The sequence below is a fragment of the Ochlerotatus camptorhynchus genome, unplaced genomic scaffold (genome assembly GCF_037179485.1).
Source record: "Ochlerotatus camptorhynchus isolate MF236.1 unplaced genomic scaffold, CSIRO-AGI_Acam_v1.1 ptg000933l, whole genome shotgun sequence".
Lineage (NCBI taxonomy): Eukaryota > Metazoa > Arthropoda > Insecta > Diptera > Culicidae > Ochlerotatus > Ochlerotatus camptorhynchus.
In genome coordinates, this window is record NW_027041379.1 from 160402 (window position 1) to 178478 (window position 18077).

General features: G+C 41.2%; 1 protein-coding gene across 1 annotated transcript; it reads right to left on the reverse strand.

The window, feature by feature from the left end:
- Positions 1 to 1942: 1942 nt before the first annotated feature.
- Positions 1943 to 3564, reverse strand: LOC135715487 (probable cytochrome P450 6a13). Its single transcript, XM_065238751.1, has 2 exons — positions 2487 to 3564; positions 1943 to 2433 (listed from the first exon to the last, which is right to left on the reverse strand). The coding sequence occupies exons 1-2, from the start codon at positions 3562 to 3564 to the stop codon at positions 1943 to 1945; spliced, it is 1569 nt and encodes a 522-aa protein (XP_065094823.1).
- Between the last annotated feature and the right edge of the window lie 14513 nt (positions 3565 to 18077).

Sequence of the window (18077 nt, forward strand, 5' to 3'; positions counted from 1 at the left end):
CATTACCGCCATCTGTTGAGTACACTGTGGTGGGTAGTACACTGCACAGGTGGCGGTAGTGTGTAAACGCCAAACGCAAGGGAAATGACTATGCACGCCACAGGTGGTGGTACTACCAACTACGATACTTTTAAATTGACCGTTAAATGCTTGTTCGATGAACAACTTGCGAGTGTTATGTCTGTTTGTCTGTGATTATTTTATTCGAAAACATCAGAATTTATGTTCAACGAATAGTATCATTTCTGAATCCATGATGGTGACTTTCATATTTCAAAATTGCTTAAAATACACTACACTATGAGTATTTTGAGATCAGAGAAGACGAGACTATAAATTAAAAAAAAAGTTTGATTGATTTGATTGATTGTGCTTCAAGAAATTACAATTTTAAAAACGGTATTCAAACAAAAAGCATTTTACCACTTTACCGAAATAATTCATCCTTCATGCAGAGTCAACTTATCATCGTCCTAAAAATACCGGTAAATTTTGAATATTTAATCAACCAGCAGCCCAAATTTGTAGTAGCACAGCAAACAAGGAGTAGCAATTTCAAATTTGTATGTTTTGTGGAAGCTGACATTTGTGCCTTTAAAGTTTCACGCTAAGGCTTCCTTAAAGTTTCACCATAAATGCACATACTAAAAAAATACAGCTCTTTGAACATTTTTTGGAGCGCCAAACACTTTACAATTAGCCCTTTAATGTGACTTAAGAGAGGAGTAGATTCAAAACAAACTGCCTTGGCAACCTCTGCCTGGTATGCTATCCAGATCTAAAAGGAAGAGGAGACAACTGGCTTCTTACGTTTTTATCTCTATCTCTATCTCTCTCTTACGGACTTCAAATCGGCCAATCACGAGCTGGTTCGCGTTTGACAGAAAAGTGGTTCGTTTTCGTCCCCGGATTGTCTACTCTTCTCTTAGATCAAGATTGTCGCTGTTCGATTGGCTCTGGCTTTGACAGTTCCTTTTGGCTCAAAACCAGCCAGTCCGCTCCTTTCTTATACTAGACCCTTTATAATATGACCAGTTCTGTACATACTTGAAAATGAACCAGTGAACTGTTTTGCACGAAAACGTCAGTTTAATAACTTCAAAGCATTGGATGAGGTTGAGTCAAAATAAAATGGAAAATTTATTTATTAACATTTTGCTTGAAAATATTTATGGATTAAAAAGGAGGATATTTTGAGGCAAAAGGAGGAAATGTAAAAACATTCGAAAAAGGAGGACATGTCCTCCTTTAGGATACCATATGATAACCCTAACGCAGATCGAATAAGAAAATCAACGCATCTGCCTCAACCCTACCGAAGATGGCAGCCATCACTTGAAAGACGATGTTTCCCACCAAAAAATAAATAGCTCGATTGATGGTTCGCTATCCTCTGAGTTTGATCCCGTTGGCATTTTCATCATTTTTGCGATAATCATGTCGATGAAACTCGCAGATGCAAATTAAATTTCTTAAGGATGATAAAAGATGGACCAAAAATAGTAGCAGATTCAATTAAAACATGCATTCCTTCTAGAAGGTAACGGTAAGGTAAGGCTGGACGGTAAATGTTCCAAATTGTTCTTGGTAATTTAATGCTTGTATTTAAATGCACACCTGCACTAGCAAAAAGGAAGTCCAGAAGCAAATGTTGCATTGGGAGCACAAGCTTTTAAATCGATAATTTCCCCAACGAACCATGTTCAACAATAAAAATGCTTTGCAACACAGCGGTCACTCCAGTGAAAGCCAACTTTTTATGACGAGTTCTGTGTATGGTTTAGTGAAGGTTATGCGGTAAAAGTTTTTTTTTTCTTGAAGGTAGTAATTTATTAAGCAATGGAAATAACAGCGTAAGGCAATACTTTTCGAAATATTGAATAAAGTTTTGAGAACCTTGTGTTTGTCCAGTAGTTAATTTATTGCCTTTTTTCATCATTCATTACATTACGAGCCGTTCTGGTTTCGATTTTCCCATTTTGATTGAATCGGAAAATCCCAACATGGTCACCTCCTCCTCCAACTGTTCCACTTTCAGCCACAGGCCTCCCGCTGGCGTCAGCATCAGATGGTTGGGTGAAATCTTCAGCGGGAAGCTCGATTTTGAACACTTGGAAAATTTGAAACCCATCAACATCGCTGCCAGGCCAATCTTGGTTTCCATCATTCCGAACCGCGAAGCCACACACATTCGGGGCCCTTCACCGAATGGCATAAAGGTGAACGGTTTCCTCTTGGCACACTCTGCCGGGCTGAATCGATCTGGATCGAACTGCTCCGGATCCGGGTAGTACTCGGGATCATGGTGAATGGCGTAGATCGGTACAATGACATCCGTGCCTCTTTTCAGTGTTACGCCCGAACCCGGAACAATGTAGTCCTTGGTTGTGCTTCTGAGTGCATTTGATATGGGAGGATACTTTCTCAGGGACTCTGAAAATGCAAGTATTTTTAAACAAAGAAAATTAAAACCGCAATCCACTTACCATTTATGCACTGCTCCAGGTAAGGCATATCCATCAACGACTCATAGTTCAATCCACCATGCTTGGCCACAGCACTTCGAATACAGTCCCGGGCCAGGCATTGAAGCTTCTCGTTCAAAGACAGCTCGTACAGACAGTAGGACATAGTCGTTCTCGACGTCTCGAATCCTCCCAGGAAGAACACGTACGATTGTGCCACCACCTCATCCAACGTGAGCTTTACAGCGTTCTCCTCCGACCCATCAAGATCCCCCTTCTTCATCAGTTGCATCAGCAGATTCATAAAGTCATTTCTTTGAACATTATTCTTCTCTCGATAGCTGATCGTTTTTTGGACGATCGTCGAAAAGAAAGTCGCTACTTCGGAATCAGTTATTGTGATGCGACACCTCCTTGCAAAATCCTTGAATGTGGACAGAAAGAAGAACGCAAGAATGGCAAAGGGAGAAACGTTAAACACCTTTTCACCCATCTTCCTAAATTCATCCTCGGGATTCTCCAAACTGTTACATTCTATGCCAAACGCACAACTCCCGATCACATCGGTGGTAAACCGTGCCAGAAGTTCTCGCATCTCGATATCCTCCTGTTTTGCGATGCATTTTTCGATGCATGCTTTGAAGCGATCGGCAACGCTGACAACCGTCGGACACATCATTTTGAGCTTCCCGGAGGAAAACGTCGGCACCAACTTCCTGCGCAGGGTTGTCCACTTTGTTCCTTCTGTGTTGAACAGATGACTGGAAAGGGGATCGTCCTGTTCGTTATAGTAGAGTCCGCGATCGTGGAAGGACTGAAAATCACGCACTAGGACATTTTTCACGAACTCCAAATCCAGTGCAAGAGCTACGGGTTGTAGAAAATAGAAGATGCCAGCGAAGGGATGGGATCCTTTCAATTTTTGGTAGAATTGCGCCAGCAGCTGAGACGAATGAATACGAGTTCCGATGTTCCCGACACTTCCCAGCGGGAATCGTCCCTTGATGTAGGGAACTCCAGCGCGCTTCCAATAGGAGTATCTTCTTCGCACGAGATAAACTGCTAGGATGATTGTAGTTATTAGCAGAATAAGCCACATATTCGGACTCGATGAATTGTCAACGGAAAAAAAACGGTTGGAATTGAATCAATTCAGCGTGTTGTTCCTGCAAATGATTTCAAAAAACTGATGATATCCCTCGATGGAACTAATCTGTTTACAAGCAAGGCACAAAATTCTCAGCAAACGATCGATAGTAGCAAATTTCGTCGTGGATCTCGTTCGCCTTGTCCCATTTTGATGACACATATTTACCTTGAACACAAAGGGCTAGGCTGGGAGGGTGTCGTCTTTGTTTTTTTATCGGGCACAACAAGCATAATTTAATTTGCTTGATATGTTGTTGGTTTTGAATTGTAGCTTTAATATTTGCTTCCGCGGGAAATCCATTGACTAACCATGCGACTTTTATTTTTGCAATGACGATGAAGATTTGAAACTTTTATTTTTATTAAAATAGTGACAAAGCAATGTGGATCAGGAAATTTTGGGTGTACGTCTAGGGATCATTGATGGTCGATTTGCAGGACATCAAACCATTTTGTATGTTAAGGAGTGCTTTGTGAACACTGCACAGCCCAGCAAACATTCAATGCTGAATTAAAGTACATTAAGATTACTGGCATTAATATCTACCACCAAAGCCTGGTTCGAACTTCTTTGAACTAGAGGAACAGAATTGTTTTGTAATCAAAGGAACACATCTTAGTCCTTTTTACTTTGTATGCCTTGTTGATAGTGAAAAGGCTCGGCTTTGTCCACCGAGGATGATCTTGAAACAAGGAAAAAATGAGTTAGTTAGTCTTCATCAATGTGATTCCTAATCTTTTATTCGCTGTTTTCTAGTTTGAAGTGGTTAAGACTAGGATTCTGATGCATGGTCATTATCGGTGTTATTGCTTGATTTTGTTGCTAAGAGTGGGGTGTTCCAACACTCCAAAGGGTATAAAGAGCCGGACCTTACAATTAAAGTCGGATCCTTACGATAAAGACAAGAATGACAACTGTATCAAAACCGATTACTTACTTCATTTCTCAATAGTGATGGAGTAATACGACATGCACTTAACAAAGGGACACGGGGTATACCACAATAGACCAAATAATTGGTCGCAGTGGATTTATGTCCCGAACAGAGGAAAAAAAACTCACATTTTGTTTCTTCAGCTTAAATATGGCAATTCAGCTTTTAATCAGCGCAATTTGTCTGTTGGGAGTAGTACAGAATGGAAATTTAGCAGTAATAGTAGTCCTCGCCTCATCAAATTTGGTTCAACCGATTTCCCAGTGTTTTTGATGTTTTTACCCAAATTTTCTTCAATTCCTGTTCTGTTTTAATAGTTTTGGAATGTTTGCGAAGTTTCGTCTTCATTTCAATTGGGCGAAGTTCCGGTGAATTTGGTGCGTTCATATATGTTGGCACAAAATTGACTCCGTTGGCTCGGTACCACTCCAACACGTTTCAGGCGTAGTGGTAAGATGCTAGATCAGGCCAAAACAGAGTTGATCCTTTGTGCTTCCCTATGAATGGGAAGAGACGCTTCTTACGGCACTCTTCCGTGTAAATTGTACCGTTGATTGTTCCGGAAGTGATGAAGGGAGCGCTTATTTCACCACATCTGCAAATCGTCTGCCAGATCAGGAATTTCTTCTTTCGAACATGCTCCGGATGATCGAACTTAGACTTGGAAACGAAATATTCTTGGAAGTTGACGGAGGTCGGCCTTGGCGTATGTTTCGTCATCCATCACGATGCAACACGATTTGGCGAGCAACTGTGTGTAAAATTTCCGGGCGCGGGTTTTCGCAGTAATGTTTTGCTTTTCATTCCAGTTTGGAACTTTTTGAACCTTGTAAACATGAAACCCAGCACGCATCGGAGATCGAAGTGTGCTCTGCTTCTGTACGGACGCGAACAATTTCCGAGTGTCAAATTTACGGTTTTATTTTTTCTTGGCGTTTTCTAATTTTTAGTGTGGGAAAGTGAAAGTGATCGGTTGGAAATGCATTCGAAAGTGTTTTCGTTTATCATAATCCTTTTCATCAGAACTTTTATTAGGCGATTGGCAGTCTGGCCCGATGATTCTGATTGGAGGCAGGTGCAAGAGCTTCTTTGAAGATCCGACGGAATGTTGTGAAATGTTTAGCTAGAATTAGGAGGTGCAACAGTCTTTCAAGTATTGGCTTCACGTGCAAACCATCGTTCATTTGGTGAGTTCGTTCCTGTTTATTTGTTCACTTGTTTCGATACCATCTTTCAGTTTTCTACAATTTTGTCTTGGACATCTTTTCAATCATGCTGTAATTTGTCGAGCGCACAATTTTCACATGCTGAGATCGAGTGAGAACGTCAAGATAGTCATACAAGTGCTTTTGTTTCTGGTTTTAGACGTTTGATGTCTTCAGTGATGTTTTTGTACTTCCCTTTATCTGTGATCATGGTGGGTCTGAAGAGTTTGTGTTGAGCACGCTGAGGCTAAAATTGCATACCTCCTCCCCATGGACATGGAGGTTGACGGTACTGAAGCAAAGGTTTATGTTTAATTTCTTTATATTTGCAACGATGATGATTTCCTATAGTGACACATATCAGCTTCTTAATGCTTCAGTATGCCTCATACGATTAATTCTTGGTTGTTAATAGAACTTCCTTGATGAAATCGGCTGCTTCATGCAGACTGAGCAATTCTGACTATAGTATCAGATTTGTTCTGTATACAGAGGAATTGGGAGGGCTTATTAGAAACATCTCACCAATAAAGTAATAATCTTCTAGTAAATTTTGCATATCATTTTATTAATATTTTATTTTATTTAAGCATATTATTTTTGTTACAGTCAATTTGCATTAGCATACGATACAAGAGATTTAATATTACTTGCTCGTTTTTGCGTAAAATAATCAATATTTATTTTACTTGTAATTACCTTTGAAAGTTTTTTTCAAGTTTTTTTTTGTGATCTGAAAATTTACCCAGTTTGGTTAGAAGTTTCGAAGCTAACGCATGTCCACAGGCCTAATAGAAAGATAGGCAGAAAAATTGTATATTGAAGAATGGTTGCATGCAGGGTTGCTTCCACTCACTTGCTATAGATAAGTGATTTTCGAAGTTTTGAATTCGTTAGATGTTGTAATGGAGATTTGTGCTGTTGGATGCGAAAGGAGATTGAAGGGCGGGTGTTTGACGCATAGAGCCTGTCAATTTTGCTTTTAGAGTGTCGCAGTAAGCGGTTTTATGATTCGTGAGCGCTCGCGATTCGTAGAATCGTTGATTGTGACTGCAAGTGGATTTGACGGGTTTTGTGTGTCAGACGCTTCCTTTTAGGCCTCTTCTTGTGTCTAACATGTGCAGAGTATCATTATAACGTCTAATGGTTTTGAGATACCTGGTGGCGTGAAATATATGTGTGAGAATATCTTTTTGAGATTTTAGCAATCACGTGTTGTTTGTAGCTTATATTTTATTTATTTCTTGTGATTATCGTAAATAATAGTTATTCAAAAATAGATAGTTCATCCATATATTCGTACTTTGACGCGAAGCGCTGTGGATTATAAGATGCTCGATTACCCTCGAGGGATCGATTTTGCTTACTGAGCAGAAAATCATGGATTTAACCCCAAGCTCTTCCACAGCACAATAAATCGCCACCATCATTTGTATATTTGATATTGAACATTAACCTCGGAAACTATTTGCATATCAAGCGAAAACGTAGTCCTGTATTGTCGCGAAGCGTTATGGTTCTGAGATGCTCGATGACCCTGGAGGGATCGTTTTTGTTTACTGAGCAGAAAATCATGGGTTTAATCCCAAGCTCTCCATCATGACTCTTAAAATTCATTATCACTAAACAAAATTAATATGTTCTTTCGATAGCCGGCTATCGAGAGATTAAATAAACAACAAATAAACAATACATACTTTTGGTTGCATCGCCAACTTGAGGTGAATCCTAACCGAATACCCTACCCAACCCTCCAACTCCGTAGCACTTATGAGGGTGTCGCTAAGTCGGTGGCCTCTCGTTAAGTAAGTATTACATCAACATTTCCTTCCCTATCCCTAGTTATGGTAAAGATGGGCGTGGCCGGGAATAGCGACAGTCATGCTTCTGTTACTCTTGTTTAGATTGGAACCAATGTTTACTCCTCAGCATTATTCCTGAAAGTAGTCTAACTGAGAATTTCAGAAGAGACGTGAGTGTCGCTAGTATCCAATCTACGAAGTATATCATAACAACGCTAACGCTAACGCTTGTTAATATGTAACCCAGCATGCTTCATGGTTTTCTGCACAAAACCGACTGATACGTTGGACTTTTAAGATACTTCTCGAATTGACATGTTTGGACGGTTCTTCAACTGATACATCACTTTCGTAGTAATTTTACTGTACATTGGACCATTTTTACGATCATTCCCTTCCTTTAGACGCTTCTTGAAGGTTCTTATCACACGAGACACAGTTGTATTTGGAATTCCAAGCTTCTTAGTGATTCATTGGTGGGACGCCTCTGGATTTTGATTGCAAGTGCACAAATTTTTTCACGGTTTTTTTTTTTTTTGTTTCTATGACATGACTAGCTAACCTTCTTATGCCCTTTTCTCGCCACCCATATGACACCAACGCAAACCATCAACATCACCCGGTAGGGCAAATTTTCCCCTTCCCGATGATGTTGGTTTGCGTGGGCGACCCTCGGTTGATGAGAAAAGGGCCTATAAAGGATTATTTACAAAAAGTTTGTATGCCCTTTTTTACATGTGGCTCTTGAGATGTAAACAATACACTATGAATAAGATTTACTAAAATTTTCTGGTTTTTTACTCATACGGTTCAAATGTTACAAAAGATTTTCGCTGTGCCATATTTATCGAATACACCCTTTACTCAAAAACTAAAAGGATGTAAGTTATGTATCCATACGTATTTCGACTACAATGTACAGTCTTCATCAGTACGATTCCAATTAAAAACTTTTCAAAATCTTACACACTTTTTTGCATGTTTGGCATCCTAACACCTTCTAGAATGCCGTGTCAAAATGTCAATACGTAACGACTGGTTTAGTCTAAAGAGCCTGAATTTATAAAGAGGCGACATCTTATCCATTTGACAGGTCTTCTGCTCGATCGGAATGACTTTTCCTATGACTTTGACAGATAATCGATTGTTGTGTTAAACGCACTTACAAATAACTCAAGTATTTAAAAGCAATTTTCTCTAAACCACAATATTTTTACCTTGCGAGACAGGGATCTCGGAGACTATTCGATCAATTTAGCTGATTATTCTGTCCGCGATGTAAAAACGGATTATCTAACGTAGGAATTTTAGGAATTGCCATCTCTTCGATTTTTAACACGCATTTGAGTCGTGATTTTTTCAACGATAAATCGATTTTTTTTTCAAACGCTTGGTAGTTTTGCGAATTTTGAAAAAAAAATCGTATTTTTAGATATTTTGATGAAAAACTCAAAACACTAATTATTTTTTTTCTCCGATGTTTCAGTGCTGACAACGCTGTCCACAAGCGATAAAACATCGCCTGCATCTGTCTGGTTGCAGGGCTGCCAACAACGGAAAAAATAATATTTAAGGTTGATTTTTTTTTTGAAAATAAAGCTAAAATGTTGCTTTATAACATACTGAAAACCCGTTTTCATTTATTCTAATGTTCTAAAAATTACAAAAAAAAACCTTTTTTATAGATCTCTACAGGTGTCCCTAAAGTATTCATCCCCTAGGGAAACACGTCAAGATCCCAGGTATATAAATGAAACTACAACGTGCATAATCGGAATCAACCAAGCTAATAACCCCTGATTTAAGTACAGAAAAAAATCTAAAGGGCTCTGCTCCAATAATTAGTTTACTCCACGATTTATTCGTGTAGAAATCAAACTCTTTTTTTAACGTAGGACTGCGTCTGTGATTTCTATAACAAAATTATGAAAGATTTTGGACGTAATAGCTCAGCTGCCCCTAGACCAATTTCAATAATTTTATCACCAGTCGATCAGAAATATTTCTACGAATCTGTTAAATTTAAGACTATATCATTTTTCAAAATGTCACTGTTGAAAATTGCACGATTGTGTTATATAAGACCACATAGGGGCTGTCCCATTGTAGTTTTTATTTGAGAAAGCAATTTAGCATCTTGATACATATTACATGATTTTTTTTAGATGAAAACAGACTATTTTTTCACCTAAATCATCAGAGGTTTGCTAAGACTACCAGAATATTTTCTTCGGTATAATGAAAACCATGATAAGGCCGGAAATTAATATATATTTTAAGAAAATGCAGATTTTGTGAGGATCCAGCTTTGGTTTTTGAATTTTTTTTTCAGTTATTTTTCGATTTGATTTTGGTTTCAAGAGTGCCATCGTATACGAGTCGAGACGCACCACAGAAAATTCACCGGAACCATCCAGATCTTCTGATCTAGTCTTGCCGAAGAGTGATGGCATACACCATCAACTTCTGGAAGCCCCCGAGCCCCCTGCCACAGACCCCACCAGCGACCAGCAGCCGTCCCAGCCCTGTGTGTGAGCCTGGTGAAGGGGTCTTCCAACCACTCGTTCACCAAGTATGAACTCGTCCATGTGAATTCAACTGTTGATCCGCCGCTTGGTTTCAATTCATCTTCGCTTTCGGTTATAGCCACCACTTTCAGCCTTTCTACGCCAGGTGATCTTTCGCTGCCTGATAGTTCACCGTTCTCCCGCTCGGATCCTGGACAAGTTACCATTGACACGGCTCGCACCGAATCCGTTAGCGGTTTACGAGTCTACTATCAGAACACCAGGGGGCTCATGACTAAATTGGACGATGTTTATCTGGCACTTGACGGGGAATATGACGCTTATGAATTCACGGAAACTTTGCTCGAAGGGAGGATTAATTCAGTGTAACTGTTTGGTGACTCTTTTACTGTCTACAAATTAGACCGTAATTCATCCAACAGCATTCTTACTCGCGGTGGTGATGTCCTCATTGCTGTTTCCAACGCATTCACCTCCTGCGTGATCGCCGACGAACTATTTACTACAATTGAAGCGGTTTGGTTTAAGGTTAGCCTCACTTTGTGGAACATCCTCACTGGAGTGGGTATATTCCCTCTGAACATTGACATGACTGCAGCACAATACAGCTTCATTTGGATGCTGATGCTGATATAACGGATGTGCTTCTTCTGCTTGGTGATTTTAATCAGCCTGGGCTTATCTGGTCGCCCTCAGGCCAGGATTATGCGTTTCCAGATCCGATTGCATCTTCAACTACTCCTGCCAGCTGCTTGCTTGTAGACGGCATGGCTTTGCATGGACTGAGTCAGATAGACCTTGTTCCCAATTGCCAGTCTTGTTTTCTTAACTTGGTTTTTGTAAGCGAAAGTGCACTTCTGGGCTGTGTCGTCGCTGAAGCACCTGACGGCATCGTTTTCTCTTGAGAATTTCCACCCTGCTTTGGATACAGTTCTGCTTCTTTCTGCAACTTGCTTAGATCGTACCTCGTGCAACTGTAAACTTTAGAGGGAATTTATATCTGTAACTGAAACCAGTTCGATTTTGTTTGCCAACCTGGTTAAAATGTCATATTCAATTATCTTAAAGATAAATCGTCCAGCTCAAACCTTTGTAGGGGTAAGAGGTGGGACCATCATCATCATTATCATTACATCTATCGCGAACGGATCTCAAGTTCATTTTGATGAAACCTCGATGCCAATTGTCTCAATTTTCGGAAGATCGATTTCCGTTTGCTGCGTTCCTTGTCCCAGATCAACTGGAACGTGTTGAATGAACTTGATATCGATACAGCAGTCGATCGCAATAATTGCCTTTTGCGCAACTGCGTTTGTGCTTCAGTACCGAAGTGCCTACCTCCAAGAAAACCGTCTTGGTCTAACGCTACTCTCCGCAACCTGAAACGAGTGCGAGCTAAATTTTTCAATTTCCAGCAATGATTATCGCCACTACTACAAGTTTCTTTACAAGAGGTATGTAATTCGTACTCAACATAATCTGCAAAGCCACGCCAAGGAATTCTGGTCGTTTGTGAACACAAGAGGAAAGAAACTGTTCTGCTGTCAAAAATGTTTCCCGGCAATAACGGTGCATTGACAACTGAGGACAAATCCAATCTATTTGCCAGGCACTTCTTAAGCGTCTGCTCGAATGACTCACCATCGCAAGCAGAAATCGAGCTAGCCGTCCGTGATATGCCAACCGACGTCGAAAACATGGATATTTTTACCGTAGATGTGCAATTGGTTCTTTCTGTGATAAGTAAAACCGAATCATCATTTTCACCAGGTCCGAGCGATATTCCATCGGGTGTCCTGAAAAAATGGTCCGATATCTTAGCTGCTCCGCTGTCCTTGCTCTTCAACCTGTCGCTTCGTCAGCAGAAATTTCCCGCGCTTTTCAAGAAAGGAGACAAACGCAATGTGGAAAACTACCGTGGAATTACCTCGCACGGGGTTGAATCTAAGGTATTTGAGTCGCTGATAAATAAGAGATTGTTTCCTTCATGCAAGCATTACATAAGTTCATGTCAACATGGCTTCTTTCCTGGCCGCTCCGTGGAAACGAATCTCGTCAGCTTTACGTCGTTCTGCATGGAAAATGTATGCAAGAACTTCAAGTGGATGCCATATACACTGATCTTAAAGTTGCGTTTGATATAGTTGTGCTGATTACCTTGATAACTGGTGGTTCGATGTCTGCTCTGGTGTTTAGTGACTCTAGACCAGGGCGGGGTTCTTCGCGGCCATCACTGCTTGTCGCTGCTTGACTCAACGTTCCTCGTGCTTGTCGACGGGGCAGTAACTCATCGGATTTTGGGTGCTAGGAAGCGTGGACGAACCCACCAGACCTCACTTGACCCACCCCTCCAAACCTTCGGCTACTGCTCGCCCGTCGCGTGTGGTGGCGCATTGAAGCAACGCTAAGCAATAGACTGATGCAAAATTTGAAATTTTCGCTCCGCAGTGCTTAAACGGATCCAAATTGGGTCCTGCTTAGCCTCCCAAAATTTGAACTACTTTAGTAAGAAACTGACTTAGCACAAACCATTTCAAGTATATATGGGAAGTACTATGGGAAAACTTATGTTTTTGTTCATATCTATCTAACAATTCACCGAAAGTATCAATTTTATACTCGATCGAAGTGTGCTGTGCTCGTGAACGGACGCGATTTTTGTGTCCTCCCGTCATTTTTTCAATTTTCCACATTGAAATTTTTCTACATTTTGACTCGAATGATTTTCAACTACGGACGGATTTTCAACTACGGACGGCAACGGGTCGGATGCGCGGTTTATCGAGTGTTGAAATGGTGAAATTCCGAATTTGGGCCGAACGCGAACGAAGGGTACAAAACGCGTTCCGCTGGTTAGCCGGCAGCAGGAAGAAAGCACTCGCAGCAGTAGCACCACCGGGTGAAAAACTGCAGCCGGAATCAGAGGACTAGCGCTGGAGGAGCAGGAGGATTTTTCCAGCTTCCCGTCGGCGCAGTGGAACTCCCTTGAACGGCGAATAGATCCGGATCAAGCAGGAAGAGTGGAAGTCTTTTACCCACGGCCAAGGAAACGAAGCAAATAGTGTTTGTAGTGTGTTGATGTATCTGTGTGCAATGTGAACACCATCAACATATCTCAAGCTGCCTTTAGGTTCAATCGGCTAAACTTGGTGAGTTCGTTCCTTTTTGTTCATTATATCTTTTCAATCCAGTAACGATCATAATCTACCACACCTTTTCCTGTTGTGTTACTGGAACAAAATTTTCACCGAACTCTAGTACTGAACAGGAGGGAAACAGGAGTTTTCAGTGAGAAGGGGAACGCACTTTAGACCTTGTTATTTTTAATGGCTTGTTAATAGTAACAAGACTCGAGTATGTAGTTGTTGGTGCTGCCATGGTGATTGTATTTGGTGAGCTTGTTACAGTTAAAAACAACACGTTTGTTTCCTGCCGGGATAACCTCAATCGCGCATGATCTATTTTGCGAGTGCAAGAACATAGTTGGGTCTGGGGGGGGGGAGACATTAGGATTTATCCCAGGCTACACACTTAGAAATTATCGCCGACTTCGGTAATTTTTACCGAAATCTGAACAACTGAACTTTTCGGTAAAATTTATGCAATTCAATTCAATTGCTTTTCAGCTACTTTGGAACTACAGGTCGGACTCGATTATCCGGAGACTCGATTATGCGGAGACTCGATTATCCGGGATTCGATTATCCGGAATTTTAGACTCGCCATATAGGGCTAGGACAAGAGTTAGTGCTCATGTCCCAACCGCTAGAAGAAAATGGAGCATCACTTACCCTTTTTAGACTAGATGCTCCCAACGACAAATGATTTATAAATAACAATACAATGGAACGTATGGTACGAGATGTCCACGTTTCATCCATTTATTGGATTCTGAAGCATCGTGCTTAAATCTTGGATTTAAACAGGCCCGATGTTTCTAAATCATCTTGCCCCTTAAATGCTGCACAGTAGGCCTGTCCGTTTTGATATATTTTGCGCATCTATGATGTGCAACATATACCAAATAGGAAAAAAAAGTGATGAAGGTATATCTATCATTTTCCAGGATGCTTTCATGAACTGGCTATGTTGGTGTTAGATTAGATTAGATTATTTTTTTTTTTTTTTTTTTTTTTATAATCCATTTATTTGTCAAGGCTCAAATGCGTTAGCTTTGCGGAGCCGAATATTTTTACATAATTGTGTGTGAATATCATTTTCTTACAACTAATGTTAGTAGAACGGAGGCCGATTACTCGCGGTTTACTCGAGATTAGGGATTACATTTATTTATCATTTGGAGGGAGGACAAGGGAAAGCATTTTGAACTAATTTAAAACTTAAACGTAAAGGATGACTAAAACACAAAACACTAAACACATAAATCAACAGCTTTAAGAAAGTCGTAAATAAGCTTCATAAAGTCGATATCACGGCAAGCCAAGACGTCTCTAATTGGCTTAAAGGGTTGTTTTCCTCGGACCCTAAGGGAATCACACAGAACGGATCTCGCCTCATGATGCAAGGAGCAGGACCAAACAACATGCTCGATGTCGTGATAACCGTTTCCACAGGTGCACAAGTTGCTGTCGGCAAGCGTAATACGGAAGAGGTGGGCGTTTAACGAACAGTGATTGGACATGAGCCTGGACATTACACGAATAAAATCACGACTCATATCCAACCCTTTGAACCAGGGTTTGATCGACACCTGTGGGACAATAGAATGTAGCCATCTTCCCAGATCACCATCATTCCACTTTTGTTGCCAGTTGGCGAGGACTTGCTGACGAGAAATCGTGAAAAATTCGTGGTAGGCGATTTGTCGCTCGTAAATATCGCCTTCCATAGCGCCCACCTTGGCCAGCGAGTCCGCTTTCTCATTGCCCGGGATAGAGCAATGAGAAGGGACCCATACCAAGGTGATGACATGTGAGCTGTTTGATAAAGCACTCAATGACGATCGTATTTCCTGGAGGAAATACGCCGAGTGCTTCATCGGCCTCATTGAACGCATAGCCTCCAAGGAGCTTAGGCTATCCGTAAAAATGAAATATTGGTCCGGTGGAAGTGAGGCAATACGCTCTAACGTGTACGATATAGCTGCTAGTTCAGCAACGTATACCGAACACGGCTTTTGAAGCTTGTATGAGGCGCTATGAAGATCGTGGAATACTCCAAAACCAGTGGACGCATTTATCACCGACCCATCTGTGAAAAATCTCTTCTCGGTGGGGACGTGGCGGTATTTGTTCGCAAAAATAGTTGGGACAATCAGGGCACGGTGAGGCTCTGGAATTCCTTGAATCTCCTGCCTCATTGTGAGATCGAATCTCACGGAAGAACCACTGAAATGATGGGAGACAGCGCGATTGGGGTTGAACGAGGAGGGGCCGATGTCCAGAGTCATGTACTCGTAGTACAAGCTCATGAATCGTGTTTGAGGATTCCGCTCTAGCAGCTTCTCAAAGTTTTCGATCACCAGCGGGTTCATGACTTCACAGCGGATGAGGAACCGGAACGATAAATCCGCAAAACGATTTGTTAAGGGGAGGACGCCCGCAAGAACTTCAAGACTCATGGTATGCGTCGATTGCATACAACCTAGCGCGATTCGAATGCAACGATATTGAATCCTTTGGAGCTTCAATATGTGCGTCCCCGCCGCCGATTGAAAGCAAAAGCTACCGTACTCCAAAATCGAGAGAATGGTGGTCTTGTAGAGTCTTATCAGATCTTCCGGATGGGCTCCCCATGAAGTGCCGGTAATGGAACGAAGGAAATTGATTCGCTGTTGGCATCTCTGCCTCAGATACGCTATGTGTTTTCCCCAAGTGCACTTGGAATCGAACCAGACACCTAAATACTTAAACGACATGCTGTGAGTGATTGTTCTACCCATAAGTTGAAGCTGAAACTGTGCTGGATAAAGCTTCCTAGAAAAAACAACCATCTCTGTTTTCTCCGGAGAGAATTCGATACCCAGATTCATTGCCCAAGTAGACAAATTATCCAAGGTATCTTGCAATGGTCCTTGCAGGTCCGGTGCTGTTGGTCCAACCATGGAAACCACGCCGTCATCTGCAAGCTGCCTTAGCGTGCAATTTTCGGCCAGACATTCATCAATGTCTTTGACATAGAAGTTGTACAGGAGGGGACTTAAACATGAGCCTTGTGGAAGACCCATGTAGCTGATTCGTGCAATTTCCGTGTTGCCATGAGAGAAGCTCATTCGTTTCTCGGACAACAAATTAAACAGGAAATTGTTGATAATCGGAGAAAGCCCACTCGCATGGAGTTTGTCCGAAAGGATGTCGATGCAAACAGAATCAAACGCCCCTTTAATGTCCAAGAAAACTGAACCCATCTGCTGTTTTTCAGCATAGGCTAATTGGATTTCAGTTGAAAGCAACGCAATGCAGTCGTTCGTCCCTTTGCCCCTACGGAATCCAAATTGCGTATCTGAGAGTAAGCCATTCGCCTCGACCCACTTGTCCAGACGAAGAAGAATCATTTTTTCTAACAGCTTCCGAATACACGACAGCATCGCGATGGGACGGTACGAATTATGATCCGAAGCGGGTTTACCGGGCTTCTGGATGGCGATAACTCTCACTTGTCTCCAATCATCCGGAACAACGTTGAGCTCAAGGAATCGATTGAACAAGTTCAACAATCGCCTCTTTGTGACTTCTGGAAGGTTCTTGAGCAGGTTGAACTTGATTCGATCAATTCCCGGAGCTGAGTTATTGCATGAAAGAAGAGCAATTGAGAATTCTACCATTGAAAACGGGGAGTCCATGTCATCGTTTTCCAGCGGCGGATCGCGAGTGTTGCATCGGACCGGAACCGAATCGGGACAAACCTTACGCGCGAAGTCGAAAATCCACTTGTTAGAGTACTCCTTGCCCTCGTTGACCGACGATGCCGCGTTACGCATTCTCCTGCCGACATTCCAGAGCGTTTGCATGGAAGTCTCTCGCGATAGCCCTTCGACGAACCGACGCCAGTAACCGCGTTTTTTGGCCCTGACCAAGCTCTTAAACTTTTCCTCTAGCTCCGTATACCGCTCAAAGTATTCGCGGGAACCGTATTTACGAAACTGTTTAAACGAGTAGATTAGATTAGATTAGATTAGATTCAGTCTGCTGTGAAATTCAGGAGAAATTGCATTTTTTAAATCACAAACTAATTTAAAATCAACAACGCTTGAGCGTGACCGATGCGAGTCTGTGAACACTGAGTATTCAATAGCCGTATGAAATTTTTAATTCTTCCATAATGGAACTGCTGCTTCTACAATACAAAAATCTTCTGAACAAGTAGTAAACATAAAATCCAGATAGGAATTGAGCTGGTTACGAACATGGTTAATTTGATGAAGTCCTAAGTGGCTGCTTTCATCAAAGATGAATTGCAAAGTATCGTTTTCACCTACTATTGGTAACAGCAGAGAATCTTTACTATATTACTATCCTCTATAAAATTAACAGTATTCTGGTTAAAATCTCCATAAATATGAATTTGGATTTTTGAATCTTCTCTTTGAATTTTCAGTTCTGCAGTAGTGAAAAACTTTTCATAAGCTGGTTTTTTTGGAAAAGTGTGAAGGAAAGTAGACAGAAGCGAAAATATCTTCACCGTTTATTAAAATTTCAACCCACATATCTTCCAATTCTTTTGGTCTTTCACTAGCGATTTGTTCAGCTTGAAGTGTAGCATTCATAGCAATAAGTACAACACTACCTGTTTTTTACCTGATAATGATAAATCGCGGTCACATCCAAGGAAAAATGATTTATATAGTTTTCATAAAAGTTGACGATGCAAATACTAATGAGGAAAGGAATTCCGCATTTCCTTTTCCCAAGTCCTTTTCCTCTCCTTCCCTTCCCTTCTTCTCTTTTCAGAAAGCGAGTAATGGCGCTATAACCATATGCCATATAGGGCTAGGACAAGAGTTAGTGCTCAGGTCCCAACCGCTAGAAGAAAA

Excerpts from the sequence above, each read along its gene's own strand:
- LOC135715487 (XM_065238751.1), bottom strand. The coding sequence starts at position 3,564 with ATGTGGCTTATTCTGCTAATAACTACAATCATCCTAGCAGTTTATCTC. Across the intron at positions 2,434-2,486 it reads CCTGGAGCAGTGCATAAATG|AGTCCCTGAGAAAGTATCCT; the intron begins GTAAGTGGATTG and ends TTGCATTTTCAG.